This window comes from Aspergillus nidulans, chromosome V (assembly GCF_000011425.1).
Source record: "Aspergillus nidulans FGSC A4 chromosome V".
Taxonomy (NCBI): domain Eukaryota; kingdom Fungi; phylum Ascomycota; class Eurotiomycetes; order Eurotiales; family Aspergillaceae; genus Aspergillus; species Aspergillus nidulans.
In genome coordinates, this window is record NC_066261.1 from 2,801,647 (window position 1) to 2,829,097 (window position 27,451).

At 50.1% G+C, this 27,451-nt stretch overlaps 12 protein-coding genes across 12 annotated transcripts, besides 1 other annotated feature; 6 read left to right on the forward strand and 6 right to left on the reverse strand.

The window, feature by feature from the left end:
• Nucleotides 1–27,451: part of a sequence feature (contig 1.93 620..340023(-1)) that runs on past both edges of the window.
• On the reverse strand, nucleotides 483–1,633 carry ANIA_05355 (NAD(P)-dependent alcohol dehydrogenase; the record flags this gene model as incomplete). Its single annotated transcript, XM_657867.1, has 2 exons — nucleotides 483–1,388; nucleotides 1,460–1,633. The coding sequence occupies 2 exons, from the start codon at nucleotides 1,631–1,633 to the stop codon at nucleotides 483–485; spliced, it is 1,080 nt and encodes a 359-aa protein (XP_662959.1).
• Nucleotides 2,537–3,684, reverse strand: ANIA_05354 (zinc-binding alcohol dehydrogenase family protein; the record flags this gene model as incomplete). The annotated part of the gene is made up of 3 exons (XM_657866.1): nucleotides 2,537–3,210; nucleotides 3,272–3,558; nucleotides 3,656–3,684. The coding sequence occupies 3 exons, from the start codon at nucleotides 3,682–3,684 to the stop codon at nucleotides 2,537–2,539; spliced, it is 990 nt and encodes a 329-aa protein (XP_662958.1).
• Nucleotides 6,951–7,722, forward strand: ANIA_05353 (TNT domain-containing protein; the record flags this gene model as incomplete). Its single annotated transcript, XM_657865.1, has 2 exons — nucleotides 6,951–7,025; nucleotides 7,090–7,722. The coding sequence occupies 2 exons, from the start codon at nucleotides 6,951–6,953 to the stop codon at nucleotides 7,720–7,722; spliced, it is 708 nt and encodes a 235-aa protein (XP_662957.1).
• On the forward strand, nucleotides 8,985–10,583 carry ANIA_10662 (uncharacterized protein; the record flags this gene model as incomplete). Its single annotated transcript, XM_050612343.1, has 7 exons — nucleotides 8,985–9,115; nucleotides 9,167–9,185; nucleotides 9,242–9,371; nucleotides 9,426–9,452; nucleotides 9,500–9,658; nucleotides 9,714–10,211; nucleotides 10,267–10,583. 7 exons carry the CDS (start codon nucleotides 8,985–8,987, stop codon nucleotides 10,581–10,583), a joined length of 1,281 nt encoding a protein of 426 aa, XP_050468277.1.
• ANIA_10664 (uncharacterized protein) lies at nucleotides 11,230–12,673 on the forward strand. The gene is made up of 2 exons (XM_050612344.1): nucleotides 11,230–11,455; nucleotides 11,512–12,673. Exons 1-2 carry the CDS (start codon nucleotides 11,303–11,305, stop codon nucleotides 12,439–12,441), a joined length of 1,083 nt encoding a protein of 360 aa, XP_050468278.1. The 5' UTR covers nucleotides 11,230–11,302; the 3' UTR covers nucleotides 12,442–12,673.
• On the forward strand, nucleotides 12,966–14,148 carry ANIA_05351 (putative ubiquitin conjugating enzyme). Its single transcript, XM_050612345.1, has 3 exons — nucleotides 12,966–13,275; nucleotides 13,371–13,463; nucleotides 13,534–14,148. Exons 1-3 carry the CDS (start codon nucleotides 13,119–13,121, stop codon nucleotides 13,788–13,790), a joined length of 507 nt encoding a protein of 168 aa, XP_050468279.1. The 5' UTR covers nucleotides 12,966–13,118; the 3' UTR covers nucleotides 13,791–14,148.
• Nucleotides 14,403–15,388, reverse strand: ANIA_05350 (RTA1 domain-containing protein; the record flags this gene model as incomplete). The annotated part of the gene is made up of 3 exons (XM_657862.1): nucleotides 14,403–14,493; nucleotides 14,549–14,635; nucleotides 14,697–15,388. The coding sequence occupies 3 exons, from the start codon at nucleotides 15,386–15,388 to the stop codon at nucleotides 14,403–14,405; spliced, it is 870 nt and encodes a 289-aa protein (XP_662954.1).
• Nucleotides 16,315–17,542, forward strand: ANIA_05349 (uncharacterized protein; the record flags this gene model as incomplete). Its single annotated transcript, XM_657861.1, has 3 exons — nucleotides 16,315–16,349; nucleotides 16,400–16,539; nucleotides 16,770–17,542. 3 exons carry the CDS (start codon nucleotides 16,315–16,317, stop codon nucleotides 17,540–17,542), a joined length of 948 nt encoding a protein of 315 aa, XP_662953.1.
• ANIA_05348 (fatty acyl-CoA reductase) lies at nucleotides 17,779–19,020 on the reverse strand (the record flags this gene model as incomplete). Its single annotated transcript, XM_657860.1, has 1 exon — nucleotides 17,779–19,020. One exon carries the CDS (start codon nucleotides 19,018–19,020, stop codon nucleotides 17,779–17,781), a length of 1,242 nt encoding a protein of 413 aa, XP_662952.1.
• ANIA_05347 (metal cation transporter MSC2) lies at nucleotides 20,138–22,863 on the reverse strand (the record flags this gene model as incomplete). The annotated part of the gene is made up of 5 exons (XM_657859.1): nucleotides 20,138–21,032; nucleotides 21,083–21,301; nucleotides 21,356–22,172; nucleotides 22,221–22,492; nucleotides 22,541–22,863. 5 exons carry the CDS (start codon nucleotides 22,861–22,863, stop codon nucleotides 20,138–20,140), a joined length of 2,526 nt encoding a protein of 841 aa, XP_662951.1.
• Nucleotides 23,459–24,949, forward strand: ANIA_05346 (chitobiosyldiphosphodolichol beta-1,4 mannosyltransferase; the record flags this gene model as incomplete). Its single annotated transcript, XM_657858.1, has 3 exons — nucleotides 23,459–23,702; nucleotides 23,753–23,949; nucleotides 24,005–24,949. The coding sequence occupies 3 exons, from the start codon at nucleotides 23,459–23,461 to the stop codon at nucleotides 24,947–24,949; spliced, it is 1,386 nt and encodes a 461-aa protein (XP_662950.1).
• On the reverse strand, nucleotides 25,144–27,432 carry ANIA_05345 (uncharacterized protein; the record flags this gene model as incomplete). The annotated part of the gene is made up of 6 exons (XM_657857.1): nucleotides 25,144–25,244; nucleotides 25,332–25,587; nucleotides 25,660–25,997; nucleotides 26,044–26,233; nucleotides 26,291–27,268; nucleotides 27,325–27,432. The coding sequence occupies 6 exons, from the start codon at nucleotides 27,430–27,432 to the stop codon at nucleotides 25,144–25,146; spliced, it is 1,971 nt and encodes a 656-aa protein (XP_662949.1).

The window sequence follows — 27,451 nt, forward strand, 5'->3', positions numbered from 1 at the left end:
ACTTTACAGAGCTTAGACTATCATACTATTGCCTCATGGGAAATGTCATCCTCGCCAACGAACTTGCGGTTGTATGTCCTATGCGCCTGCCCTATATTTAGTTTGTCGGCCGTGCGTCCCCATCCAATTTTAAGTTTATACTCAGGGTATTCCTAATATGCCGTATTCTGGGCGATCAACATCTCCGTTGCGCAGGACTAGCCAGTCTAATTCGTGTCCGGCGAGAATCGCGGGCCTTCTGCTCAGCTAGGTGGCTAAACCAGACTTAGTCACTTCAACGGCCCGTCATTGCCATTACTAGTATTTTCCGACGTTTTGTCAGTAAGAAATCGGGAAATCTTCCAGCAAGGATGAACTATAGGAGCTACAGAACACAAGATCAAGATTTCGAAAGATATTAAGAAATCTATATTAGTCTAAATAAACACCAATCTATCTATATACACCGTTTATCGTCATCACATCATCAGGTTTAACGGCACTTAGTGGTCATTGACCAGAACATAGCGGTACCGGGCATCACCAGCATCCATATCCTTGATGGCCTGGTTCGCATCCTTCATGGGCCGCTCCTCCACCCAGGGCTTGACACCCTTCTCCGCGGCAAGCTCCAGCATCTCACGGATGGTGTCAGGAGAGCCAATCAACGAACCTCCGAGCTTAACGCGGTTGGCAATGAGCGTGAAAGCCGGAATAGTCAGAGCTCCATCCTCAGGAGCACCGACTTGGATCATGGTGCCGTCGACCTTGAGTAGGGAGACGTAGTCGTTGATGGGCATCTTGGATGATGAGACAGTGCAAACAATCAGGTCGAGCGAGCGCTTGTTGTTCGCCATCCACTCTGTATCCTCGGCGGTCGCGACGTACTCGTCTGCGCCCAGCTTCAGCGCATCGGCGCGCTTATCCGATTTGCGCGAGATCGCAACGACGCGGTCCGCACCGAGGGCTTTAGCGAAAAGGACACCAAAGTGGCCAAGTCCACCGATTCCAATAATACCAACCGTCTTTCCAGGTCCGCAGCCGTAGTGCTTAAGCGGGGAGTAGACGGTGACACCACCACACATCATGGGCGCCGCGTGGGCGGAGGGAATAGCGTCAGGGATCTTGATGGCGAAGTGCGCGGGAGAGCGGTTGTATAGGGCGTAGCCACCGTAGGACTTGCCTCCGTTCATGAAAACACCGTTGTATGTCCCGGCGAAGTGTTTGGTGCAGTAGGGCTCGTTGGAGGTTGCGCATTCGTTGCACTCGCCTTTGCGGCCGACGCAGGACTCGCTCTGCGCGCCAACACCGACGCGGTCGCCAACTTTGATGTGCTTCACTTGAGAGCCGACGCGGACAGCTGTACCGACGATTTCATGGCCCACGCAGCAGGGGTAGTTTGTGGGGCCCTATATGATCACGATTGTTAGTCTCGAGATCTCTGAAAGGCAAAAAGAGGGCAGGAGTGGAGAGAACATACCCATCCGCTGCGCAGAGTGTGCAGGTCTGAACCGCAAATACCGCAGTGGGAGATCTTGATGTCGACGTCGGTCTCCTCCCAGGGCTTTGGCTCAAACTCCTTCCACTGCATCTTGCCATCAACGGAACCGGCATCAAGGCCAAGCCATCCTTCGAACTTGTAGTCGGTGGACATTGTGATGTGATGTGATGTGATGTGATTGGCTTATAGGGGTATCAAGGAATACAATTGGAAAACTGATTCTCAAAAGGTCCTCAACCTGCCTGTCAAAGACTTCTTATAGCTGCAATTTCGCGGCATCTCGCCACGGCTCATCAAAAAACTTCGGCATGCTGAGTGATCAGATCAGAACCGATCGGCCCGCTAGAATGTCATCGAAGACGGTTCAATATCTGGCTCAACCAACGGTATAGTATCTAGGGTCCATAATTAAGTCCGAAATGGGTCGTTGTGGGCCCGGAAGCAAGTCTATTTTCGACTTTTTTGTTCCTTTCTGATATTTTTCCTCCATTCTGCAGTACATGGAACGGAAAATGTATCCACAACTTCCAGGGCTACACGTGCTGCAGGACGGACTTAACGGTCAGCAATGCTCCAGCTATCAGGGGCTGGTGGAACTGGGCCCATGTTTCGAGACAAAAAGGCTTATTTTGAGTCTGATGTCATCGATGGGCGTATTTCAGTGGCAAGGCTTATTCTCGAACTAGTGAAAGGAAGACAAAATGAGTAAAGTATGATAGGCTTAAATCAATCGTGATTAATGGTGATTAATCATTCGTGGGTGGAGAGTAGACTCGATAAGTAGAATATCGAAATCCCATACAAATAGGCGTTAGTCAAGGTTTCTTTTAGACAAGATGTCGAGTTGCAGTAGCTAGTGTATCTGAAACGGGTCTATGGCACCTCTACGTGCTGCCTTTGTTGTAAACCCAGGAGACTCTTGGAGGTAAGAAATTACTAAGGCACTAGCCCAAGTTGTGGATTAACCAAGTTGTATTAGACCAGCTGTAAATAGATGCAAATAGAAGTAGGAGAAGCACTTCTACATGGCATCATCAATTCAATAAACACTAAAGCTCAAAGGCCGGAAGTCTCCCCAATGCGAACAACATACTTGGTAGCACTAGCTTTGCCATCTCTCAGATTGCACAGCGCCGTCTCCAACCCTCCGAGACCACCGGGCACAACCTGATGCGGATGAGGCTTGAACCAACCGTCCTGAAGGCCCTTAGCAAGGTACCGGAAGTAGACGTAGCCCAGATCCTTCTGATCCTGATGGACACAACCAACCGAGTTCTTGATCACCTGGACGTGCTCCGGAACGCCAGGGTAATCCTGGAACGGAAGGACGGTGACAATCTTCCCGCCAGGCGCAACCACCTTACCCAGATTAACAAAGCTGGACCCCTCGCTGACACAGTCATATGTGTGGAAGAGCTCGGCGCCATTCAATGCGTCCTTGATACCGGAGATAACGGCCTCATCGCCCTGGCGGTAGTCGATGATGGTGTCTCCCTTGGATCGATCAATCAGGCCCTCAACGAATGGCGCGCTGCGGCCGGCAATGGCGATGATCGGGTGGATATTACTCTTGCGGGCAAGCTGGATGGCAAAGGCGCCAATTGCTGACGCGCCACCGTAGATTACCAGCGGGATAGATGATGCGGCCGGACTCCAAGGGGTGGGGAGCTGGAGGTGGTGGTACAGAGCAGATACGGAGGTCAAAGCCGCCAGCGGGATGGTGGCCGCCTCTGAATGTCACCGGATTGATCAGCAAGTTTCGACAAACTATCAGGGGGATTACGGGCTCACCCTCGAATGAGATATGCTTCGGAAGGTGCGCGGTAGTATGCTGCCAGGCGAGAGCATACTCGGCATAACTGCCGCCTGGCTTGGTCATCTCGTGGAAGGCCATGACACGGTCTCCGGGCTTGAACTCGGTCACATTGTCACCGACAGCCTCGACAATGCCGGCAATGTCATCGCCCTGATTACCGGCCTGGTCCAGCCATTCTGGGAGTTTCCTATCCGAGACCTTCTCGTCAGAATTGTTATGATTGTATTCATAATCAACTGGGTCAGGCCAGATGGTGATAAGCCTACCAATCTTTGGGATTCGTCCCACTCACGACGACCTTAATCAGCACCTCATCAGGGCGCGGGGTTGGGATGGGCGAGTCGACAATCTGGACTGACAGTCCTTTGGGGACAATAGCTTCCTTCATGTTGGCGTGATGACAGATGACAGATGGCAAATAGATGCGATTACCTACAGACGGGTGCAGATAGAATAACCCCGTGCCTGGAGACCTGGAGCTTTCGGATACGGAGACTATCTGGGCTGGAAACTATCCGAGGCACCTCCACGCTTACAAATCGAATGTCTCCGCCTCGTGAGAAGTGAAAATGGGAAGCTTCGTCATAGATCTGGCGGGAATTCGGCAGCCGATCAATCGATTGCTGATTGGCTGCACTGCGGATAAACTGCTTATGGTGGATCCATGGCTAATGCAGGTGGCTTATTCTAACCGCGGTTCATGCACATCGGCGCGTGGCAATACCACGCTTCCTCTGGAGTACATTCAGCCCCCATGTTAATATATCGAATGATAAGGCATTTCTTGCAACTCTAGAATTCTAGGTCTATAATCAATCCGAGAATTCATTTCGTATCTCGGTAAATATCCTCAGGAACATATCGCTGCAACATCAATGATGCGATACCACTCCTCATTCCCGAACAGAGCCTTGGAAATCATGACCCTATCATTCTTAGATTTTCTATTAGCCCCTTGTGGATTTACTTCGGAGTAGATGTGGACGTGGTCATTTCATAGATCAGCAGCAGCACCAAGACATGCCAATACATCTATCCTCTGGTTTAGTTTCGCCCGGATTCTAACAGCCGAATGACTATTTATGCAGATTATACCGCCATAAGCAGCTTGCATAAAGTTTAAATAAGCATAAGCCTTGTGCATCCATGGTCACTACTGGCTGAATTCATAATACACACTGCGGCACTACGGCGTTACGGCGTTACGGCTCAGCCATTGTGCTTTTATTTTAATTCGACCAGCCCTGTCATTCTCAGGCTGGTGTTCGGACATACCACGATCCCAGCCCGATCTCCGGTCAGGCCCTGATTCAGCTCCAGGCTTTAGCCTAGAAGGTAGGTCTGACACTGTGCCTTGGATTCAAGACACTAGATGGTGTGAATTTTTATGGCTATCTTACTATACCGCCGGCAAATCCGAAGATGTGGCTATTCTTGGAAAGGACGGATGGCTTTCTCTACCGCCGGATTAGCGGCAATGTCATCACCACGCGAATCCGTCCAGCGGACTATTCAACTGTTACGGATTTTTGGCGGGACTACTAACTATTGCGGGCTATGGGTATTGAGTCAAGGTCGGATCTGATTTTTGGAATTTTTTGCTTAGTTTATTTGCCTCTAGCCCTATATTCTATCCTACCATAGTGCCTACCCCCTTCTTTCTCCCAGTTGTTAATGAGGTACTGTTCCTACAGTTGCTTGGTAATGCCGCTCCTTTCTCTTGTGACACGTATCTTGCTACAATATCCACTGGGAACGCTCCAACGAACTCCTCTAACCTTCCCTCCTACAGCACCGCCAAGATACTTTACGGCAACCAAGCCCTAACCCTGGATATATTTATCTCAGGACCATGATTTGCGAGAACCCACCTGAGCCGCCCGCTGCCCCCCATCGTTATAATCTTCATCAAATTCAGTTGCTTCGCAACAAACTGTATCATTACGGGAAGCCACAGGTATTGAGAACGTGGTATCAACGCCTGCGTGGATGGTATATGGTCAGAATGGTCAGGCCTGAAGTATATGATATGTCTCAACTCCAAACCTACAATTTTTGAGCACAATCCGGGGCCCATAATGCAGAGGTGTTGACTATTAAGTCAGTTTCCGCCACCTGGTGGATAACAGGCCATGACCACTAATCATATACTATAGGACAAGTATCGCAACCTCATGTCAGACAGCAGACAGGTGCGCGCCCTCGAAAGCAGCACGCAAATGACTATGGCGTCGCGATGTTTAGACCGTTTTGTATGCATTTTGCAGTTTAGCTTAGACATCTACTTTGACCGTCGATCGACGGCTGATGTTGTATCAATCCATTCTTAAATACTCCTTTCCAAGAATCGCCGTAACTCGCCACGTCCTCGATCTATCATCGGTCAGCGCAGCCATTGCAGCCCACTCTATTTCCGCAGTCGAACACGTGCACAACATCTAACAGTTCTCGCCCTCATGCTGATGAATAATGATGATTTTCATTTTCTGAGGTACGACAAAGACACTAGAACTTCGTTGGTTTAGGCCTGGCCGGCACATAGACAGTATGTAACTGACTAACTGACTTGCAATCAGGGCTAGTGCCGTACTGTGCGCACCGGCTTCCACATTCCATGCAAGTCTTGGGCACAACGGCTAACTGTCCGGTCTCGGTGTTATGTTGTAGCTCCGCCCTTGCAAGGCTGTCGCAGTTTTCGACATTGTCGCGCGCGCAATGGGGACAGTGAAATCGATGTCAGACCTGGTCGGGTCCTCCATGCGGATTATGGTGTATATAAACTCAAATAGCGAGACCGTCATCAGGGCGCGCGGCTGAAATTCTTAAGTGGGAGGGTGTGCTGCCATCAAAATACTCCTCACTCATATAAAGCATGCTTATCGCTGCAATGCATCAAACCAATGCTACAGCCGCTGTGTGGCTTCATACCCTACGTATACTTGACCTTCAACTGTGGCTGGCTGAACAAAACGTGAAGTCCACAGCTTGTTTGCTCCCCAGCACACTGAGCCATTGACTGCCCAATAACCAGAAGCCAAGTCCTGCATGAAGGAAAGTCACCTGTGGATCTTAGGTCTTTCCGTCACGATAATTGGGCCGGTCTGGTTCTCATTTGTTTAACATTGTCTGATTTGAGTGAAATGGCCTGTCGATCCTTCACCGCTGCAGCTTGGACTTGAGACAGGATTAGGGCTGGCTTGCTCGGGAACGCCGGAGTGCACAGCAGCTGAAAAAGTTTGCTCATCTCGACGCTATCTATATTTGGGATACAGGGTCTGTGTCCAGCAGTGATTTTGCTGTGTATGGATCAATCGAGATTACAATCGATGAGTTCAGGGTCTTATTATAATGAATCGACTTGCTGCATGGGCCTGGTCAAAAGGCCTCCCGTGCAGGATGCAGAGCCTGATGAATCATGCCATGATCCCCTGCATGATCTATTGCCAATAGTCAGTTCACCGATGATTTTTGTTTCCGCGGTGGATCTTTCAATTCAGGTGAGGCTGTAGATCATCCAAGCGCAGTGTAGAATACATTAGTCCAGCCAAGTCGCACTATAAGATCTTCCTTCCTCGGCCTCTGCGGCCTGTTGATCTCAGACGACTAGCTAACTCTCCCTTTCGCACTCAATCACTTGCGCTCACTTCAGTCAAAATGCAGTTCCGCAACGCGCTGCTCTTCCTGAGTGCTCTGGCGCCGGCTGCCTATGCACAACGTGGTCAGCAAGAGGTAACACTCTCTTTTGTCTCCATATAACCCGTTGATTTACTTGCTGATTTTGACGTGATGATAGAAGCAGGCTCTCTTCCCCAAGCGATGCCTCCCAAACCCATGCGAGGGCATCACCCCCATAAATAACACCTACGTCTGCGGCGACCCCCGACTCGGACCTGTCCAGTACCCCTCAAAATTCCCGCTTCGCAACGAACTGCGTACATACGCACGCTTCGGCTCTCTATGCCCAGCCGAGTTTCTCGAGAAATGGGCCACGTCAGTCAACAGCAACGGGACATACATCTACCCTCCAGCAAACGGATTCGTCGTCGACGACGAGGAAGCTGTCATTATCGGCAATGTTACGCTCCCTGTTGGCCAGAAGCTCGACCGCTTCGGGTCCGAGTATGGCACATTCCTCGCGCCGCTAGGCGCGCCATATATTGAGCGCTCGCTGCCGCCGAGCAACTTGATCACGTATGATGGGAATTACCCGTTCAACTACCACGTTTATCAAGTTGAGAAGGAGTTTGTTGTAGGATTGGGACCCATAGCGCCATGGTTTGAGCAGCCGGGGATGGGGACCCAGTTTGTAGCCTATACGAATGTGCTCGAGTTGATTGAGGGTGGTTTCCTGAGGAGGCTGGATGAGAGTGAATTCGATGAGAGGGTGGAGTATTCAAATTCCTACACTGAGGGACCCAATGAGTAGCGTAGAATCGAGTTGTCGGAAATTTATAGCCTGCAGGATATAAACACTTTATTCGACATAAAACCTTCATGCCTTTTTAAAGGATGTGATTATAGAACATTCCTTAAGCCTGACGACTGAGGACCTTGGAATCTAGACTGGGACAGCCTAGGCATGGCTCCTGCGCTCAATCACGAACAAGGACAACGCGGGACGAGATTGCACTAGGTGTAGTTGACGCATTCAACACGAAGTGGATCAAAGCACATCAGCTCTTGAAATAGACGGTTCAGCAGCTGCGGGGTTTATATAGTTCTAGATTCATTCATGTCGTGTCAGAGCCCTTTCAACTCTAGGACTACAAGTTAGATGCATCAAAGACATATCCCAACTCATTTGGTTATGAGCTTGGCTAGTGGCTGCCAAGTAAATCAGTCTCAATTTCGGCAGAAAATTCGGCAATACCAAGAGTAATACCTCGAATCGCGAGCCCGGGAGATATCAGACAATGCCAAGCTCTCCACTGCTTCCCCGCGCTATGCCAAGATTGCGGTTAGAGTGATCTCTTTGATATCGGCTGATATACGAAAGCAGTGTAGCAGGACATGCAAACGTGGTCATACCGCCGATATGCTATGGGTAGGCTGCAGACCATGGGACCATTATCGTTGCAGTCCTGACTGTATCGAATCACCTCAGCCGACTGGTACCTTCAATATTTAACTTGGCATCAGAAGAATCCCCGCACCTATAGACCCTTGGCATGAGAATGATCTGCGGGGTATATTCTCCATATCTCCAGGTCCTCCAGTGTGACTGGTACTCAGAATTCAGGCCGCGGTGTCCGGGTATGCAAGACACGGTGGGCTGGTTCCTAGGTTGAACTCGGTTAAAGTTAGCCAGTTGTGAAGCAAGGGCCATTGACGGAAGAAGGCTTCTTCGGAAATATATATTCAGACGGTATCCTGTTTATAGGTCCTAAGGAAACCGCTTTTTGAAACAATCCAGATCTTTTATTGAATCATAATCGTGATTTGGAAGACCCACTCGCAACCCGCCATGGCAGAAACGCACAACCTCAGTGAAGAGAAGTTCCCGCCTAGCCAGCATTTGGAAGCCGTTCTTAAAGATGAGGAGAGATATGACCGTCCTGTTTATGGCATTGATGAAGCGCATCAGAAGAAAGTCATGTACTGTCCCGTTCATTTTCTCTCCGAAAATCTGTCTGATTATTTGACTGCAGGCGGCGGGTTGATCTTCGTCTCCTACCAATCTTAGGGTTAATGTACTCTATATCTCTGATAGATCGTACAAACCTCGGACTTGCGTTTGTCGCGGGTATGGAAGAAGATCTCGGGCTTGACGTCGGCAACCGGTATACCGTTGTGGTAATGGTGTTTTTTGTGGCTTACATGTGAGCCTCCAGTAATGATTCTTGCGAGACATGCTAACTGGAGCATGAAAGTTTGTTCGAGATTCCAAGTGTTGGTTTGCCGTTCCCCTTGTCAAGGATCATGGACAAGAGCCTCATACATCATAGAACATCATCCTCCCCAAAGCCGGTGCCGCGAATTGGCTTGCTTTTCTTGGAGTAAGCTTCGGGGCTATCTTAATCGGTATGGGATTCACATACAGCTGGGAAACAATGACAGTGTGTCGAACATTACTTGGTAGGCTTGAATGGGCTCCGAACGAGGCTGCCTGATGCTGACTGTAGTGATTAGGGATAATGGAAGCTGGCTTCCTTCCAGGTAAGAGGCTTCAAGGTCTGATCATGATTATAAATTGACAAGACTAGGGTGTACTTATCTGATCACCTGCTGGTACAAGCGATTTGAGGTCGGTAAAAGGCTAGCGGCATTCTGGCTGATATCTGTGGTTTTAAACGCTTTTGCAGCCATCTTCGCCTATGCGTTGACTCTGCTGAAGGGTACTTATGGTCTTAATGGCTGGAGATGTACGCAATCATTTCTCCAGAATCCGGACCTGCGCAACCGGCTGATGTGCACTAGGGATCTTCATAGTTGAGGGCGCCATTACGGTCGGAGTTTGTGCTATTGGGCGGCTCATTGTCATTGATTTTCCCACCAAAGCAGATGGCTTTCTATCCCCGGCAGAAAAACAATTTGTGATCGATCGGATCAACCATGACCGTGGCGATGCGGAAGAAGATCCACTGACGGTTGCGAAGATCTTGCACCACCTAAAGGACTGGAAGCTGTATTTCTGGGCATTGAATCTCATGGCGTCAACGCTTCCAGGATATGCGTATAGCTATTTCAAGACCATCATCCTGACCGGGATGGGATTCACAAGCCAAGAGAGCCAGCTCCTCAGCGCTCCGCCCTACATCCTCGCCGCCGCAGCTACATACTTCTCAGGCTGGCTAACAGATCGATATCATGTTCGAGGTCCTGTGATTGCGGTCCACCAATTGCTGACAGCGGTTGGGATGCTTATCACTGCATATGCCAAGGCCAACGCTGCACGGTATTTTGGGGTTTTCCTTGGTACGTGCTTCCCATGTCAGATCCCTTATGCAATCTGCTAACCGGACACGTGCAGGCGTCGGCTTCCTGCAATTCTGCATTCCGGGCGTACTCGCGTTTCAGGCGAATAATATCACCTCGCACTCGAAACGAGCCGTTGCATCGGCCACCTGCTTGATTGGCGGAGGCCTTGGTGGAATCGTGGCTAGTGTTTCTTTCAAGTCAAGTGAAAGCCCAACCTACACGACGGGTATTTGGGTTACCTTTGGAGTCACCATGGTCAGCGTTTGCATGACCGTGATAATGGATGTGTATTTTTGGAGGGTCAACAAGAAGGCGAAGGAAACGGAAGGCCGTATTGAGGGTATGGAAAACTGGTATTATACTCTTTAGCTTAGTTTAGTGGCTGCTGCGGGTCCAGAGAAAGACAGAGGAACTGCATACCAGTGAAAGAAATCAGTGGATAACTGTGCCCCGTGTCTTTAGCGTGGCTTCTGCAATCTGGCATTCCATAATTGCGATCAGGTCATCGAATTCGAAAGTCGATAAATAGAGTCATGCACCCCTTCGAAACCGCGCTTAACTATATTGGGCTATGGTCCATGTGAGTGAGACTCTCGCCCTGGGCAAAGAATGCACACGGTCAGCAGAAGTCGAACGGCAGATGGAAGCTTACACTCTTGAGGAATTTGTAGATGTAGATGGCCGATCATTGGTCTACTCGATCGATTTTATCACAAGGTTGCAGGTTAAACCTCAGGGACTCAATTCTCAGAACCAAGGTCAGGTCAGGGACCGGTGGGCACTTGTAAGAAAGAACGGAAGCGCCGGAGCTAAGAGTCTCTCATACGGGGCGGAGGAGACTCATCAACGCCCAGACCGCTTTCCATTGGCTACAAGCCGAGCTAGGCTGCTCAGCCTCAGCCTACGCTGCTTCTGCCTGCCCAGCGCCAGCGGCTAGGCCTTTGGCCACCACCAGCACCCCGGGTTTAAGAACATCGCTTATCGCCTCTTTAACTTCCTTTTTCATCCAACTCTTGTCCCTCACTTGTCATTTCATCGCCCAAAATCTCATTTTCATCAAATTTTGGGACACTTGTCTTTATAGCATTATGACGGTCTCTCATCTTGTCCGTCGCGGGGTTGAGGCCTTCTCTGCAGCCGAGGATGGGGATATGCCCATCTATCGTGTTGAAGTGGGATCTCCTATCCTTGCTGGCTTGTTCTTTATTACAATCCTTGCGGGTGTCTTTGCTATTTCCTCCGTAAGTACAGTCATGACATGGTTGCTCGGTGACATTGCTGACAAGTCGTACCCTAGATCGCGTACACTTATGGAACACTAGTACCAACCCTCGCTGCCGTGGAGGATTCTAATCCGGCACTCTATCTTCGTGTTGATATTGATCCTATCAACAAGAACCCGGCCGATCCGAACGATGTCGAGATGGAAGTTGAAACCCCTGCTCCTAGGCCCATCACTAGCAAGCTGCGCACTACGCTTCGCCACCTCCGCGCGCGCGGCGGCCGTCTCTCACGTTTCCGTGGCTTCAGCATGTTCATCACCTTAGCTGTTGCCCAGTGCATCGTCTCTTCTATTATTCCTATGTCTCCTAGCTCGATTTATAGTGGATTCATCCAATCCACGCTTGTCCATATTCTCCTTGCCAATCTGCGGGTCGCCTGGGTGCACATTGTGATCTCGGAGCCTTCTCCCAAGCGTTTCTACCAGCGTATCCCGAGCTTTCGATCTCTGAAGAAGATTATCCCTGCAGCTGCTTTCGAAAGCCTTGTTGTCAACGGCTCGTGCCTTATCGCTTTTTTCATCATCCGTCTAGTCCATGGACTCAAGGAACTCGATCTTATTCGCGATGGTGATGTTTCTCCCGAGCTCGTGCGGCGTGCCGCCGGCATAATGAGCATCGCTGGCTTGGTTGGCTGGCTTGCGTCCTTCCCCGCAAACGTCATCTTCGTCCGCGTGGCGGCGTCTATGCTCCCTGCAGAGGACGAGCCAATCATCCCCTTCGACCGAAGCTTCGGTGGGAAGGTTGCTCCCGAAGTCGTTGGTGGTGGTGCTCTGAGCATTGCCGATGCTTGGAAAACAATGGACCGCGACGGCTGGAAGCGCTATGCTAAAGCTGAACTCAAGGCCATGGGCTTATACATGGCTAGCTCGATCTTCTTCTCTATCGTTATTGCGGCAACGTTACTCGGTGGTGCTTTCGCAATTAAGCCTAAGGGTGGCAACTAAACTGCGGAAGAACCGACGTTAATAAACGCAGTTACCGTCCCTGGGAAGCGCGGTGCCTCTTGGACATTGGTTCTATGATTGTCTCGAATATAATATCTATCCAGTATTTTTACTCACCCTGTACGCTCGCCATTTACATACCAACCATTATACTTGCTTAAATGATAAATCATTTATTATTCGTGTTAGGCTGGCACTTTCCGTATTCTCAATACAAGACACTTGATGCTGCATCGATGTGGTGTAACCAATCTATAATCTTATGCAGTGAGATTGAGCCAAGCGAAGTGGTACAAGGTTATCCTTGTTGCTTCGCCGGGGACCCTGTGGCAACTGGCAAGGGACGACGCTTAAGCCAGAGCATTGATCACGGAGTATCCGGTTCGTTCCCGATGAGGGGAGACAGGAAATCCCCACCGCCTTCCAGCCAACCAAATTCCTCGCTATACCACACCGCCTGGCTCTGGGGTTATTTCACGATCAACTGACAGCCTCTTCGTGACTGTCCTGTCTGCTGGAGGCAATCTCGGGATAACTCTTTACTCTCGCGCCATTTGTCCTCCTTATTCTCCTCTTGTCATCTGAATTTCGCTATCTTCTAGCTCCTTTCCCCTCTCTCGCCTCTCTCCTGCCCAGCTCTTCTACCCTTCCACAGCACCCCGCCCCCGCTTATCGCCATGGCCACAACACCAGCAGGCCGCATGCTGGCCCGTCAGTTACAACATATGCAATCAGACAAAGACCTCCCCGGGATTAGCTGTGGACTTGTAGACAACAATGTGTTCGAATGGGAGGTCATGCTCATGATCTCTGACGATGTTAAACTATATGGCGGTAAGTTCAATGTCTTCCATATTTCCGAACCGGCAGCATTCAGCATCTCCCGTTCCAACATTACGACCATTTATTGACTATGGACGCCATATCAGGTGGTTTCTTCCGTGCTCGACTTTCCTTCCCCCCCGAGTACCCTCATATGCCGCCGAAGATGAAGTTCGAGCCGCCGCTTTTTCACCCCAACAGTACGTGTTGATCTCCCTTCTGTGAACACAAGCCCAGAATGCACTGTTCCGTACTCACCAGTCACGTCAGTCTACCCTAACGGCGAGGTTTGCATCTCCATCCTGCACCCACCGGAAGAAGATAAATATGGCTATGAGTCTGCCGCCGAGCGCTGGTCACCCGTCCAAACACCTGAAACAATCCTCCTTTCCGTGATTTCCATGCTCTCCAGCCCGAATGACGAGAGCGCAGCAAACGTTGAGGCCGCTCGTCTGTGGCGAGACGATCCCAAGGAATTCAAGAGGCGCGTCCGCAAGTGTGTCCGCGAGAGCCTTGGAGAGGAATAATCAGTTATACACCACATATGCATTTCACATTTTGACGTTTTTCGCTCGCCCATTTGTCTCGCTGCTACTGTCTTCCGCTTTTGGGTCAAGTAACGCACTGGTGTTGGGCGTTTTCGAGCTGTGACCCTCCTCTTTGCCGTCTTCTGTCTTCGATTGCTTGGCTGCAGCCACCTAGTCCCTATAGACTATTCAACCTGGTCACATTGAGTCCGTCGCAAATTTGGCTTGCCAGTTTTGGAGTTATATATCCTTGGTTGGTTGGGCATTGTGGTGGAACAGATATATCCATCATTTATTCTCATATCTTGTGTTAGCACAACTGCGCCTGGATTTTAGCATGATTTCCTGGATCGGGCCGACTCGACTACCTTCTATCTACCAGCTCAAATCCAATTTCAGAATTTTCAGGTTCCTGGTAAATACTCCATTTAGTGAAGGAGACATATCGTACAGGCATTGGAATGGCAGTTAAAGTTGTTTTCCCAGCAATGCTATTAGTATAGACGACGCAGATAAATTCTGGTAAATAATGCTTGTACGTGAATTTTTGTTTATGTACAATGGTCTAACTTAATATGGGTATATATCCCCAACTGGAATATCAACGCGGCGTTATGGCTGAGCCTTAACTCCCTTCCTCAACGACGGAAGGAAGAAGCTAGGATGGAAGACGGTGAGCGATAGAACAGCGAGACCGATCATCCTGTATGAAATTAGCGCTTGGGCAAGGGCCAAATGATATCAGTATCAGAACTTACATTCCATCGAGTACTAGGAATTCTTTTTCTTTTTGCATAAGCGGATTGCCCCAGCCGCCGGCCATTTCGGGGATACTGCAATTATCGCTGTTAATACAAGTAACCGAATGGCGATATAGAGAGAAGGGTAATAAGAGAGAAGGCGTACCGGTAAATACACCGAATCAGCACGGTGAAGTATGCGAAGATCTCTCCAAAAAGGATAAGGTGTATGCTTCTGCGGCCGAGAGACTTCTCGCTGAAAGATCCAGGGCCACTTTTCCTAACGCGCCAGAAGAACTCGGCTGCAAGCAGTCCGCAGACTGACATTGTGGCGACCTGGAATGCGATACCAGCAATTATAATATCATCTCCAATCTTGAGAACTTCCATATCATTTCCTGCAGCGGCTGCAACACCGCCACCTGCTGCCTGTAAGATGAGCGATCCGATATCGCAGCAGATGAAGATCCAGGTAAAGAGTTTCGGCTTGAGACGCGAGTGCTCGGGGCCGAGCGCGAGGATGATGTGCTTCAAAGTAAGGTAGATGCCGGCGGCGATGAAAGTCGGGGCGAGCACGAGGCAGACAATCTGCAGCTTAAAAGCGTCACCATTCCACGGGTTATCGTTCATCAATATCCGTCCTATGTACCCTGCTAGTTCCATGAGCGGCCCTACAGCCAGCGCGATCATTATCGTCCATGACCGATAGTAGGTACCAATCCCCAGTTGTATGACGCCAAGAAGACCAAACCACACGGCGAAGAAGACATTGCCGCCAAAGTTGGGGTAGTAGCCGTAGGTTGTTGCCTCGACAGGGCACAACGGGGAGACTTCGTGACACGTTTCGTAGCTTGCCATTTGAAGAGATGATTGAAAAGCGCAGTAGCGGGAGCTGGGCTGCGTGGAATCAGGGTCGCAGGTCCGGGCGAAGACGAGAAGAACGAGAGACAGACTAGAATGCTGACGCCGGCATATAAAGATGATAGAGCTATGATGCTCGGGCCCAGAAATTTCCGGAAACCTGCGCTTCCAGGAGCCAGTAAAGCTGGGCTAGCCTTTATGATAGGGAGACCTAAGACAATCCCTGCAACCGCCTCTAGCCCCGGTTTATCGGGAAACTCGCGATTGAGGCACTGTCATCCTGGTGGATCTTGGGCTGGTATACTCCAGTCAGAATATTGCAATCTATCTTCATGATTGGCCAGAACTTTCGCATTCGCTCTCGTTTTCGTTTTCGTTCTCGCACCGCCCCACCGGCCCATTATCAGAGTCTTGTCCCTAACTTCGCTTAGCAGCGTTCATCTTGTTTATTCGGTTCGAGGTCATCTTTCGGGTTGCCTCCTGATTTGCTCCAGGGTAGCTGACAATGCGGCGATCTCGGCTTCCTATGCGAACCGAGTTGTGACGTTTATATATCCGTAGACAAACCGCGCCGAGTCACGGCATGTTGCCGGTCGGAGTATGGGATTAGATGAAGATGCGGATGGAGGCCCCAGTGTAATCACGTGGTGATTAGTAAGCGAGATATTCAACACATGGACCCACGTGGGCTTACCCGGTCACCGTCAGCTCCAGCGTCAAGCGTCTCATTCCAGCCGTCATATGCAAATCGTGATCTTGCCTCCCTTAGCCGACAACCTGTGCTCCAAATACCAGTTTACTGGCCGCTGGTCATTGGCCATTGCTCGGCAAATCAGGCATTTGGGTAACACCGGGATGTGATTTTCATGCGGCTCATAGATCGCCAGTGATGCCGCCCCGGAGATCTCATACAAAGTCACGCAATGGTTGCGACCAGTGTAAGAAACGACGTGTTAAGGTAAGTTCAGAGAGTTGCCGTATATCATGTGTGCCATCTGACGCTTGTAGTGTGATGAGCAAGGCCCACCGTGCTCCAATTGCAAATCAAGAGAGCTGGAGTGCTTCTACTCGCGAACACCGGTGTCTCGTAGCCTATCCAGTACATCCGCCAGTCCAACAGCCCCTGGATACAGTTATAGTGCGACTCCGTATGTGTCCCAGCCCTACCAACAAGTCACAAGTGCATCGCCAGGGGATGATCTACGTGCGGCAGAGTTACGCAGGCTAGAATTAATGCACAAGTTTTCTACTGAAACATATCAGAGTTTCTCTAACTCTCCCTCTGATTTCCACACTTGGCAAGTCGTTGTTCCACAGAAAGCTCTCCACCATGATTTCCTGTTAAAAGGCATTCTCGCTGCTGCTTCATTGCATATAGCGTCTTCATTGGACCCATCAGCAGCTTTTACATATATCAACACGGCTCTCGAATACCATAACCAGACGCTCACCCCATTCCGTCATGCAATAGACGATATAAACCCTCAAAATTCTGATGCGGTCTTCGCGCACTCCGTCGTCACTACAATTATATGCATAGCTCTTCCTCGGCACACTGCGGAGAAAGATGAGAACATTGGCGCCTACGAAAAAATAGTTCTTGCGACTGAGCTCCTTCAAGGAGTGAGCAAGATCCTCAACCTTTATCGTGGGTGGGTTACGCTAAAGCCTTTTACATACGAAAGCAATTTTTGGGGCAATTCGACCACGGCCCTAGACCAAGATACTGAAATAGCACTTAACAACCTCTCCATGCTGACCGACGAGGTGTCGAACTCGGAGCAGCGCAACGTGTTTCACGAGGCAGTGAAATTGCTTCGTCAATGCTTTGTCAGGTACGCCAACTCAAGAGATATCGCCTCAATCTTGGCCTGGCTAGCTGCGGCAGATAAGGGGTTTGTTCATGCACTGAGGTGTCGGCATCCTCTCGCTCTGCTAATCCTTATGCACTGGGGCGTCCTCATCCACGAGCTTGATGGCCGGCTATGGTGGGCCCAGAATTCAGGCTCAGCACTCGTGCTAGAGCTCCTTGTCGAACTGCAGTCCTACCAACCACGGTGGAAAAACATATTATTGTGGCCAAAGCAGAAAATCGGCTTAGAGAGGCATCTGGTCCATTCCCGAACTACCCATATGGGCACGCCGCATTAAGCCAATCCAGCTACTATCGTGTTCACAGCCGAGGGGATGTTTCGTGGGATCAGATAGAAATAAATGATACTCAACACTCCCGTTTGCTCACAACTGCGTCTATCTATCCACATAGGTATATATGTAAGTCACATTGACAGCTAAAGTGCTGATTACTTGCTGATGATATTAGAACAACCGAAGCGAGTATTGAGTGGCAAGAGGCCAACACCTATGTGCTTGCACATCGCCGCTTGCTAAAGTTTCGCCATCCGTCTCATATGTTTCTTGTAGACATCCTCGATCCGTGCAACGAGCAAACGATCTGCATCATGTTCACACGCTGCCAAACTCAGAGGCCCGCCCATCTGCTTCAACCAGTACGATCTCCCACAGTCAAACAACCAGTTGCGGCTTGCTACCTTCACGAGCTCGGCCAGCCAGTGCTGTGGGATATTCCTATCTTGCACAAAGATGATCTCCGGTAATTGTTCCCGGATCTTTGTTGGTGCATGATCTCGTAGAAGCTTCAAAAAGTCGTCATATGTTCGCTGTACATATAGCTCGGACCCAATCTGCACAATGCCCCGCGTCTTTGCTGCAGCATGCAAGAGACATGCATTGGCAACAAAGTCGACAGGAATTTCATCCAGAACGTTTGCACCGCTCTCATACCCTTCGGTTGCATGCCATGTCTGCTTGCCTCCACGGTCTGAAATCAAAAGGTCGGCGAACTTGTCCATTGGGTGCGAGCCGTCCAGTCCGTATAGTGGATATGGGTGTCGGAGGGCGCGAGCGAAGATAGTCGGTCGCACGAACAACAAAGGCAGAGTTGGATAACGCTTCAACATCAGACGTTCCATGAGGTGCTTAGAGTGAGTGTACGAGGATGAGAACCGGGACGTATGAGGGGACTCGCCGGACTGCTTAATAGACGCTATCTCCTCCTCGCAGTCTGCATCCGAGAGATCGTACAAACGTTCACCGATATACCCGTCAGGCAGAAAACTATTGGCGTACGCCGTGGATAGCTGAATAAACAGTTTCAGCTTCCTAAACGATGAAGCCAGCCGTGCCAACTCCAGGGACGGGAAACAATTGTTTTCAAGTGCCTCCGTAATACTCGAATCGAGAGAAATCTTGGCCGCCGTATGGATAACAAGAGTGACCTCCGCTCTCAAGCTCGCCAAACCTCCGGAATCGATCCCTAAATCTGGCTGCCTGATGTCTCCAATAATGAAATGAATCTTCTTCGACCCCAGCAACGCCTGCGCCTGACAAGGCATGCTCCTCCTCCACTTTCTCACTGCCGTCTCGGAAGATTCCCGCACTAGAACAAATATTTTTCGCGTTGGGAGCTGCAGCGCCAGTTTGTACAGAAGGCATCCCCCGAGAGACCCCGTACTTCCCGTAAGGAATACAGTGTGAGCTTCGAATGCCGCCGCATATCCTTTCTTCATGACCTCCTCCAGCTGTGGAGAAACCATCTGCAGCGCCATTGGAACGTGGACTTGAGCACGACTGCAACCCCGGTACGGAGCTGTGTCTGAAGTGATATGTATGAGGAATTGACATCAACCCTAAATCTGCAACGACAAGGTCACCGTATATACATCGTCTATGCTGCCCATGTGCCGCCGAGGTCCAGCTGCTCTGTACGACAGTCTCATGTACCCCGTAATAAAGAGCGATCTTCTGAACCATGCTCAGGCAACATCTACCTAGTGACCTAGATGGAGTTAACCTAGATTACGCGGCCCTATTGGCTTGCACTGTTTTTCAGGTCCTAGCGTAATCCTATATACCGGCAACAAGCGTCTCCTCTCCCTCCTTGCAAAGACGTTAAGGTTCGTCACGATTCGCTCCTGGCCCAGCCTACTACCCTACTACTGGTACCTAGGAGTGCTCTTCAACCTCAATTCTCAAACCGGAACGGCAAAGCCCCGCTGAATCCAACCATGTCTCGGGAATATATCCAACTAGGAACCCGGCAGACCTATATTACCACATCATCCCGCGGCCCACTATAGCCAGTACAATATACTTATATACTAGCGGCCGTTCGTTTCATCAATTTAGATATAGAAGCGACGATTCTTAGAAGATGATTTTACGCAATACATAACATAATGCCAATGTTGCAAATCAAACCTCAGCGCTCGCGACATATATAAGCAAATCAACCCACATGCCGTCTTCCATCAAGGCGCGTTTCTGAAAGCGATCAACGTGGTAGGACCATGGTCCCCACGTACTAAACGACACCTGTCCTACCTCGACGGTTTTCAAAATATTATCCGGCCAGAAACGACCCGAACTGTTGCCCTGCTGAACAGGTGTTACAGGGATATCGCCCTCCTCACGGTGTCTGTTTGGTTTCTGCTCTGCCCCCACGCACTACGTAGATCAGCATTTACTTGCATGTGCAATCATAGATTGGCTTGTTATGTACTTGATGTCAGAACCAGGTTGAACTCTCTCTATCCGCCACATATCATGTCCAAAGTTACATACAGGAGGCGATGAAGTAGAGAACTAACTGCCTCTAGACAAGCTATATTTGTTATAATAGTGGGTCAGGGAACATCAGATCAAGCAAAGGACGTTGCTGATTTTCTAGGAAGCCTTGAGGTTGTTCCCGCCACCAATTCTTCCACTACCACTACCACTTCCACTTCCACCTCCACCGCACCAGCAGCGCCCTTCGCCTTCTCGGTCAACTTGAACAAGTATATCTATTCCCTTTTCTCTGAGGAAGTCGACGGTTCTTTTTCGGACGTCTTCTAAGTCCGCAGCGCGGGAGGCTGTGACGTGGATTACGCCTAGGACTGGTGGAGTGTCGTTTTCATGTGCGTGGCCGTGGTCACGTCCATGACTATGATGGTCATGGCTATGGATGGAATTATTGTGGCCGTGGTCATGGTCACAGCCATGGCTGTGACTTAAGTGACTGTGACTGTGGCTATGGCCATGGTCATGACCATGACTATGTCCAGAGGACTTCTCCGTATCATCCAACCAAAACTTGGGAACGGTGTAGCCGACAACACCCCGAAGAGTACTAACGCCGGCGAGGGTTTCACGGACATTGTACTCCACATCAGCTGGCAGAGTGAGCAACAGGCTTTTCGCTGTGCTACTGACCAGTGGAACGGCCGAAGCAAAAATCAGAATCGCAATCATGCAAGACGCGATAGGGTCGTATCCTGCCCAGCCAGAGTAATGAACAAGGATAGTTGAGATCACCACAGCTACCGACCCGAGCGTATCTGCTAGAATGTGAAGAAAGATCCCGTGCATGTTCTCGTTTCCGTGGGAGTGCGAGTGCGAGTGCCCGTGCCCGTGCCCATGGTCATGTCCATGCGCATGCCCGTGATCAAAGGCCATAATTCCGACGAGGTTCACGAGTAGACCCGCTACGCTGACTGCGAGGAGTTCCCCAAGGCGGTGCATTTGGCTGCCTGAAGAGAGTCTCTCCACCGCCTCATATATGATTTCAACGCTTATAATCCTGTAGATGGTCAGTTAACAATACGAAGAACTATGTCTGACTGTCCTTACATGAGGAAAATTCCATTCGCAAAACCCGACAGCGTATCGACTTTACCATAGCCGTAAGGGAACCTAGTGCTTGGCGGCCACTTGCTCATAACAGCAGCGCACAGTCCGACTACAAGCGCCAAGCAGTCAAAAAACATGTGAATACTGTCACTGAGTAACCCAAGGGAGCCCGTGGCGAAGCCGTAAGATAGTTGGACAAGCATAAAGCCAAAGTTTAGACTGCAAATCATTAGCCATGGTGCGTTGGGCCGAGAAGGCAGGGAAGCGGTTTACCTCATGAAATAGAAGATGCGGCGCGAATCTCGTTCCTTGAGTATGCTGTACAGTAAAGGGTAAGACTCGGTGTAGCGTAGAATTATTTTCGTTGCTCGCGAGGGTTTGGAAGTTGCATGTGCGTGGTGGTGATGGTGAGCATGTTCCTCAGAAACTGAGCGTTTATCGTCAAGCCTGGCGGCGAAGAAAGACGCAATGGCTAGCAAAGCTCGAATAAAGTAGACAGTGTAGATGTTGTCTTGAACTGGTGGTGAGCAAAATAGCGCAGCACTGCCCGTCGCGACAGCAACGCCGATTTTGCGGGGTGAGTATATACTGGAGATGTCTAGATACGTTAAGCAGGTAGCTAAAGAGCCCGCAGCTGCCAGAATGTGTATAATATCAGAAATGGCGAAAGAAGGATTTCCTGTGATGATAAATGTCAAGAGTCCTAAGACGGCGCCCGTTAGAGCAGCAATCAATGGGTCTTGCGACGAGTTTTGTAGCTCCAGCGTAGTCACTGAATCATTGGGACGGTCAGGTATGGAGATCCCAAGTGCACGCTCGGATGCATGGTTTGAGCCCGAGATTGCTGGGAACGGAGGACGGATGAGAAAGATCGAGGCAAGCAAGGCCATGTATCCCACGAAGGGTGCATTGTCCCATACTGCGTTCATGCCAAAGAAGCTCAACGCCAGAACTATAAGTATGAAAGCGGCGCTCAACTTCTTGAAGCTCTGCCTTTCTTTCCCACTGCTAGCAGAGGTTTGGCCGCGAACAACTGTTGGCAGTCCTGAACCTACAGCGAGGGCCAAAGCAAAAGCGACGAGAAACCCACCTACTTTCAGGGTCGCATAGATGGGAAACGCAGTTGAACATATCTGACTGAGCGCAGTTATCCCCGTGTTCAACTCCAGGCTGGGCATTTTCAGAGCGGATTCCCCACCACTCCTCCGGTTTGGGCGAATTAGAGCCCAGCCTCCATATAAAATCAGGGTTGCGGCGGTCAATCCAAGCGTCCGTGATGTAGCCCGATCTATCCTCCCGATGGATGCGGTTGAGTCGGGTTCGGGTTGCGTCCATTGCGCATAATGTTCGTAGAACCAGGACAAAGCAATCCACGGCAGTGCAACCATAATTCCTGCGACCACTTCATCGCTAATAATTGTTAGATTAGAAACAGCTCACAAGTAATGCCATACTTACAGTTGCCTTGGCGCTGTTTCTGTTTGGATTCCCATAATCTTGTGAGCATGGGAATGTGCAACGGGCGCCGATTCGAAATGATCATGGTGGTCGGAAGAATGGCAGTGCGAATGGTGGTGTCCTCCATTTTTAAGGTCCTCAGCGTTACTATTCGTGTTGTTCACATCTGCAACTGAATGCTGAGACTGCTGCTGGGCTGCGGGTAGCGCATAGGACGGAATTGGCTGGGAGATCGGCGTCGAGCGGCGGGAGTGGCCACGACCCCTAGAGTGACCCAGACCATGTCCTTGCGAAAAAGAGGGGATTGCTTCCGCAGAGGACATGGTTTTCCCTGCCAGCATTTTATCCGGCCTGGCGCAACGTGCGACGATGGGTTCACAGGGAACTGGACCGCAGGGGCGAAGAATAGGAGGTGAAGAAGGACAGGTACTTCGACGAGCGGAGCAACCCAAGAACGGGGTAAGGAGCTTTAGGAGGTCAAGAACAACGACCTGCCGGGCGACTGTGCAAACAAGAGCGGCATAGCGCGAATGGGAACCACAGTACTGTAAGGATGAGCGACCTTGATGAGCCCGATTTGCGCTGAATTGGCGACACAACGGAAACGCTGCTGCTGCACTTCGCGAGTTGCCTCCAGTGTCGCGATAAGGATTCATCACGTGGTCTCCGCGCTCCGTTATCGCGTTATCGCACTCTTATGCCTGAGGAACTAGGCTCTACACCAATTCCTATCTGAGACCACGTTGACTCTGCGCATACTTTCGCTCGAGCTTTAGGAACTTCTTCAGAGTCCAGGTCGCTGCTCTTCAAGGGGCTGTGAATGCTGTACACGTCAGTATCACCGTCGGTCCACGCACACTCTCAGAGTTGAATCCCGCAAGACCCTTTTCCTTTGATCATTTGTGGTCGTGCTTCGCCATGATTGAATCCGTCATTGAAGTCGCCTTTTTCGTATCCACCATTGTGACATTGTTCATACTCATGCTTCCTTCGCAGTATGAACCAAAGCGTCGTGTGGCTGGTAGTAGTGATGACTTGAGTGAACCGAAGACCACCGTTCAGGTTCTCGTCCTCGGGGATATTGGCCGCAGCCCCCGCATGCAGTATCACGCATTAAGTATCGCTCGCGGCGGCGGACATGTAGATATTATTGGATACTCCGGTAAGATAATCACAAATTTCAATCACGCATGCTGACTCAATTTACCGTAGAGTCGGAGATTCATCCTGATGTTTCCTCCCATCCCAACATCTCAGTTGTCCCGATTCCTCCTCATCCGAGCGTTCTACAAACGAGCAACAAGGTGTTGTTTCTGTTTGTCGCGCCCCTGAAAGTACTTTTCCAAGTTATCGCTTTATGGTGGATTCTCGCATACCACACAAAGCCTGCCAAATGGCTTCTCATTCAGGTTTGTTATTCCGCGATCTATATTTGCTGGAGTTGTCTAACGTGCTGGGCTGTAGAACCCGCCATCCATTCCAACTCTGGCTATTGCCTCACTTGTTTGTTTCTTCCGACAGACCAGACTTGTTATCGACTGGCATAACTTCGGTTATACTATTCTAGCGTTGAAACTTGGGGACACTCATCCGTTGGTGAAAGTCTCCAAGTGGTACGAGAACGTGTTTTGCAGGTCGGCTGTTGCGCATTTCTGCGTAACCAATGCCATGGCCTCAGTGCTGAAGAAAGAGTTTGATCTCCAGGCGCCAATTCTACCGCTGCATGATCGCCCAGCAAGTCATTTCCGGCCGATCCTAGACGAGCAGGAGCGCAAAAGCTTTCTCTTATCTTTACCCGAGGCAGCACCTATGCGCAGGTCAATTGAAGAAGGAAACACAAAAGTAATTGTCAGTTCGACGTCATGGACGCCTGACGAAGACTTCTCACTCCTCATTGATGCTTTATGCCGTTATTCAGAAGTATCCAGCACCACCAAGCCTCATCTACCCGCAGTGCTCGCCATCATTACCGGGAAAGGTCCTCAGCGCGATATATATGTTGAGCGGATATCTAGATTACAAAAAGAGGGGAAACTCAGCAAAGTCACCATATGCACTGCTTGGTTAAGTACCGGTGACTACGCACGTTTGTTGGCATCCGCTTCGCTAGGCGTCAGTTTGCACACGAGCAGCAGCGGTGTTGATTTGCCCATGAAGGTGGTTGATATGTTCGGGTCTGGGTTGCCCGTGGTTGGGTGGAGTAAATTTAGGGCGTGGCCAGAATTGGTCACGGACGGCGTTAACGGGAAAGGTTTTGGAAGCCCAAGTGAACTGGCAGAACAGCTTGTTGAGCTCCTTGGGAACCCTGAAAATCTGAACATGCTGCGTGCAGGTGCGCAGGATGCAAGCGCCTTTCGCTGGGATGACGAGTGGGCCCCGGTGGCTGGAAAGCTCTTTGGGCTTGACTAACGGCCAGAGGGCGGTCATGTAGCACAAGCTGATAAGTTGCAGACTTCTCAGAGTATGCAATGCCGAACTATCAAGAACGGAACTTTCCGTTGCAATAAACACAGGTGTCGAAAGCGTCTGACAACGTCTTGCAGGACCTTTGAATGCTGGCTTGCCCTGCGAGGCCAACAAGGTCCTCGTCAAGATACTCACTCTCACATCTGGAGCAGAGCTTTGAGATTCCAGGCTCTTGGATTGCCAGAAACGTCAAATTGCACCGCACTTTTGGGATCATTAGCGGGCCTGGCTTCGCTAACTGTTGGAGACTTACCGAAAACATGGCCAGTGGCACACTGTGCTTCCTGCGCTGAGTACCACGCAATCCCTGCGTCACAGACCTCACATTTTTCAAAGATGTTCCCGCCAGGAGCATTTAATGTCTCCGGTGGTTTCGCCTCTATTGCGCTACCAGGTTCCGAGCACCTCGCAATCTCATCTGACAGATGTACGCCGGTACTTGCCGAGAGTTTCTTTAAGACCTCGCGAGCGCTCGCAATCAACTCAGCACGTTGTGACTGCACAATTGCACAGCAAGCTGCTGCATAGAGGACCTTTGGAGATAGTGCGCTCTCGGTGCCTGTGTGGTTGCGAAGTATGTACTGTAGGACGATATTACGGCGTTCTCTTAGAAATTCAGGTGAGCTGATTGGGCTCCTGCGAAAAAAAGATACTCTTTCAGGATCCACTGGTTGTCCGGTTGCAGTCGAGAGCACAACTGTCAATCGGTCTTCTGCGTTGGTGCGATACTCAACCATATCCCCTGGATGCAGTGTTACAGCGGCCGCAATGAGTTCTTGCTGAGATACCAGACCCCAAATTCTTGCAATCGCCAAGCCACCAAGGTCACGGTCAATGTCGAATCGCTCCCTAATATCCTCTACCTCTGCGTTCCAAGGGGCTATAGACAATTCAGCCGATGCAGCTAATGGCATAACCGCTGCATAACCCCCGACAGAACCCAAATGTAATGTAGGCGTTCTGGGTTCGACGCCAGTTGTGACAGTCATACCTTCAAGATGTCAGTAGGGTTCTCATTTGGATCAGTGATCAAATACCGCTGATTCTCTCATGCAGCGCCCTGCTGGTCGAAGATACCCCATCTGATGATTCGACCATCATGGGAAAACCGTAAAACTGCGTACTGTTATCTTCCGAATCCTGCTCAATGTATACACTCTCCGGTATATCTATCCACGCCAACTTCGCCCTTGCGCCAACTGCCATGGACACTCTGCCAGTTCCGGCCTAGAAAGCAAGTTAGGGAAGCCAAAGGATTAATGAAGACCTGGGGAAGAGCCTCACGTGTTGCGCCCAGCGGATAGGGCCAGTAAATGCAAGATCCGTACGCCCAACAGGAATTGCAACATTCTCTGACGCGTTGAAAGTCAAATTGTACCGCGGCTCATCGTGAGAATCTGGGTTACGCAACTCCAGATTGACACTCAACCTGACGACGCGGAGATTCACACCCTGTATAGTAGCCACATTGGTGGTTGCAACTATTGGGAATTCTCCACTTCTGTCTCCCTTCTCTGTTTGATAGAGCCATGGCCCGCTCGACAAATACAATGACCGCACCTGGGAGCGGACCGCTTTGGCTAGCAGTGAATTAAATTGAAGTGCTGGACCAAAGCCTGCTGAAGTAGGTAGAGAAACGGTAGATACCAAATTTACACGCAGAGGATACTGGGAAGCTTGTTCAGAGCTGGATGGCTGCACCTGCAAAATGACCATATCATTGTCCTCGTTGGTGACAGCGAGTAGAAAAAACCCCCACCGACTTTCAGGTGCAGGATACAACTCGTTCTTGGCAGGAACCTTGAGGGGCGGAAGCCATGTAAATGATCGAATATTGGTTTTGCGTGTCCTCGCGGTATTGTCCTCGATGTCCCGACGGAAACTCTGGGTGCGTAAGTTTGGAGTACCATTCTCAATGCTTTCATGAAAGAAAATCTCCAAGGATTTGTTGACAATTGCAATTCGCGTCCACTTTGCTGGATTGTTAGTAGGCGCATAGATCGTTAGAACCATGTTGGACGTCAAAACAGCCAGTACGCTACGCCTGTACTTGGCAAGCCCGGGTGGCGACCAGCCAATGCCTGCAACTGTACTAAACGACTGCTCCGCTCCTACTGAGAAGTGATCTCGTGGTTGCGGGAACATGATTGGCCATTCGTTGATAGTGAAGACATTGGCACGGAAACGAATCCTGTGCCACTCTATACTTGATGCATTTGGACTCGTGCCATTTGCTTCATTTTCGGAAGATAATTTTGGTGTCTATATGAGTCAGCTCCAACATTCGCTTTCTAAGGTATTTGAGATCATGGGCTTACCAGAATATGTACATATTCGCCTGCAGCGACTGCGATATCACCATCCTCGGACCACGAGATGCAGTCGTAAGAGGACGGGAATACTTGCAGTTCAATGGGATCGAGCATTATTCAGTACTAGGATATT

Bases quoted from the DNA above. Each gene is read 5' to 3' on its own strand.
- ANIA_10664 (XM_050612344.1), top strand. From the start codon at position 11,303: ATGACGGTCTCTCATCTTGTCCGTCGCGGGGTTGAGGCCTTCTCTGCA. The intron at 11,456-11,511 runs GTAAGTACAGTC...GTCGTACCCTAG, and splicing joins GTGTCTTTGCTATTTCCTCC to ATCGCGTACACTTATGGAAC.
- ANIA_05351 (XM_050612345.1), top strand. From the start codon at position 13,119: ATGGCCACAACACCAGCAGGCCGCATGCTGGCCCGTCAGTTACAACAT. The intron at 13,276-13,370 runs GTAAGTTCAATG...ACGCCATATCAG, and splicing joins CGATGTTAAACTATATGGCG to GTGGTTTCTTCCGTGCTCGA. The intron at 13,464-13,533 runs GTACGTGTTGAT...CAGTCACGTCAG, and splicing joins GCCGCTTTTTCACCCCAACA to TCTACCCTAACGGCGAGGTT.